Source organism: Pygoscelis adeliae, unplaced genomic scaffold (assembly GCF_000699105.1).
Source record: "Pygoscelis adeliae isolate BGI_AS28 unplaced genomic scaffold, ASM69910v1 Scaffold166, whole genome shotgun sequence".
In the NCBI taxonomy this organism is placed as follows: domain Eukaryota; kingdom Metazoa; phylum Chordata; class Aves; order Sphenisciformes; family Spheniscidae; genus Pygoscelis; species Pygoscelis adeliae.
Genome location: NW_008825156.1, coordinates 1,784,846 through 1,787,769, shown reverse-complemented (window position 1 = coordinate 1,787,769; position 2,924 = coordinate 1,784,846). Strand labels below are relative to the sequence as shown.

The window sequence follows — 2,924 nt, the reverse complement described above, 5'->3', positions numbered from 1 at the left end:
CGGCGGGGCTGGAGCTACGTTAGCTCAGCGAGGGAACCGGGGCGTCCGCTCAGCCTCACCCCTGGCACGCCCTCTAAGGGCTGCACTTGCCTAAGGGCTCTGCCCGTAAGCCCCGGAGGACACGGGGCGGGCAGCGAGCCCTGTAGATGTCTGGACTTCCTCTCCATGTCAGGCTATTCTCCTCATGCTGACCTCGACCTGTTTCACCTGTCCCCTTGTCACTGACATGCCTGTGTGGAGGTGGCCTCTTACCTTTGCGAGGCCCAGCACGCTGCAGGAGGTTATAGCGTAGGGACCTGGGAGAAGCCTGCCAGCTCCTCAGAAACCCAGCAGCCTTTCCCACCTTCTCAGTCCACTCGGCATCTGTGGGGACAAAGTCCTCCAGTAAGTGTTTCCCAGGCCTGTGTCCTGTTGGTGGCTTGAGCTCCTGGGGTACAACCCCTTACCCCAGAGCCTTCAGGGCCTGCTGCTCCGTCCGTCTTTGCAGAATTTCAGCGTCTGGGAGCCGCAGAGCTCTGCCAGACTTGGGATCCTCCAGGAGGCTCTTTTTAATACGAGTAACAAGAATAAGGGCCTGGCCTACAGGCCTTGCAGTTCCTGGTGTTACTGTAACATAAGGGAGCAAATAGCTGAGTAATTGGGCAAATTGTAGAACACAATAAACACAGTTCTGCAGACTTACATCCTCTACAAGTTTGGTCTCTCACCAACACCAAAAACACTGTCTTTGTGGAAGACAATGTGTTTGGCCATTAATAACAGGTTGTTTTGAGGGCTTGGATAACTTCCCTGTGTAGTGGAGTAAGTTATGACTTACTTAACTGTGGTGTGAATCGATTTGTCATGGTAATAAGACCCTTTTTCGCACCAATTAGTTAACAATTTATATTCCCAGAGTGAAAGAGGAGGGTGCTTTTTGATCTGGAGTGCTGGGGTTTTTTCCTTCTAGCCCAAAATAGAACAGAACTAGTAAGAGCTATGTTGAGTTCATGGTTGATACTGGTATTCGGACAAGAATGTTGCAGGAAGATAAGGTGCTAAATAAAGTTAAACAAAAACAACCCTGCTAATTGCAGTTCCATTCAAATGTCAGGCTGCACATATGGTAGGGGAACTGGGCAAGATCCTTCACTAGTGTAAACAAGCAAGACTGTAGGCTCTTGTAAAGTACTAATTTACACCCGTGAAGGATCTGGCTCCTTCTTAGGAATACAAAAGCAGAAGTGTTAAAAAGAGAATATGCAAAACTTGTTTCTAACCCAACAATGTACTAACCAGGCTTTTCCCCCCTCCAGCAGAGCAAGAACAACAAACTAGCTTAATAAAAACAGCATTTCAAAAGAAACTTTTCCTGCATCTGGTCAAAATAGAGCCAGGTTTCTCTATTTTGAGAAATTGTTCTTTCTTGCAATAATCCTGCAAGAAAAATGACTAATGGAAGAAAAAATGTCATTGCTACCCTTGAAGGCTCATTGTTTGAGGACTAGCCTGGTAAAATCTTGATATTAAAGTTAACAAATGTGTTTCTTCATGTAAGTCTTCCACTTTATTTTAAAGACCAACATATTGTCTGGGTTATACAGGACCTTATCCTGGAGCCAGCTGCAAAACATAATTTACAGAGTTCAGCAAAACAAGATGCTGTACGTTCATATGTACATTATGCTGTTCTTCAAAAACCATTTTCAAAATCTTTAAGAAATATTGTGACATTATGTTGTTATTTATCCATAGATTAACAAAACAGAGAATAGAAAACCCAATATATCTGAACCGAAGAAAATGGAATTTCTGTGTTACTTATGCAATTTCCTTCCAAAGCAAAAGTTAGAGAGGTATTATGTACTTAAATAGCTAAGCAGGGAAGAAAATTGTTAAGAACTAAATTTGATCCTCAGTGTTCAATGAGAAACTGTTCAAAGTTTGTTTCAATAATTTTCTTACTGCGAACAAGAAAAGTCTCAAATATATCCCATAGCCTAATATATTGAACTGTTTTTCAGGTCAGAAATATTTTCATAAGGTTTTGGTTTGGACCTCTAATGTTGACTAAGTCTTTCAAAGAATCATCACAAATAAAGGAATTTTTAAATATTTAAAATTAGTATTTAAGCAATATCTAAACATCTTTTCCCTGGCGTCAAGGAATTAATAAAAATCCACTTTTTTTAATGTGTTACTGATGGATGATGATGTTTCTTTTGTACAGTAAAAATCATTTTGTTAGATGATTCCCAGCTAGTTCATGTTACTGAATGCTAAAACATCTGTCTGGCATAGGTGAAGGCAAGAGGATACTCAAACAGAAGTGTCAAATAGATGACTACTTAGTGATGAGAATCCAGGGAATAATTATCTTTAATATATATTAAGTTACCAAAACTGTAACTAACTGTGTTATAATTTGCAACATTTTCAAGATTAATACTTTAACATGGTAATGGCAATTCCATGTGGAATTGATACCAATTCCAATATGTATTGGATACCAATATCAATTGGTATCCAATTGATACCAATACCAATGAAGCTGATGGTAAAGCTCGCAATTCTAGTAATTTAATCAGAGCAGGACTAGTAAAGCATTTCTGAAAATCCCACCATTGGGCTATAGTAGATCAGAAATGTTTGTGTTTCTGTTATCCTGCACCAAATTATGACTGACATTATGCACGCATTGTCAGATATGCTCATTATATGCTACATTTTCACTTTGTGCCTGCCATAGCATCATGTATCATACTGCTAAATCACTGCTGAATGTTTACAAGCTGGAATTGCTGCAGCCAGTTATAAAGAGGCACCTTGATCTTTCATGTGATTACTTCCCTGTGGAAGCTAAGACTCAAACAAACAGTAAGTATCTGAGTGTTCTCTGTCTTCTGAAAGCCTTTAACACTCACGTTGCAATTACAGGTTGCACC

At 40.3% G+C, this 2,924-nt stretch overlaps 1 protein-coding gene across 1 annotated transcript in view; it reads right to left on the bottom strand.

Moving 5' to 3' along the window:
• The window catches only part of KCNQ1 (potassium voltage-gated channel, KQT-like subfamily, member 1), a 374,642-nt gene extending 373,797 nt beyond the window's left edge, over positions 1 to 845 (bottom strand). The window contains exons 1-2 of the mRNA XM_009328598.1: positions 818 to 845; positions 447 to 606 (exon numbers count right to left, since the gene is read on the bottom strand). Of these exons, the coding sequence (XP_009326873.1) occupies positions 447 to 606; positions 818 to 845 (188 nt within the window). The remainder of the gene's footprint in view (positions 1 to 446; positions 607 to 817) is intronic.
• Positions 846 to 2,924: the final 2,079 nt, after the last annotated feature.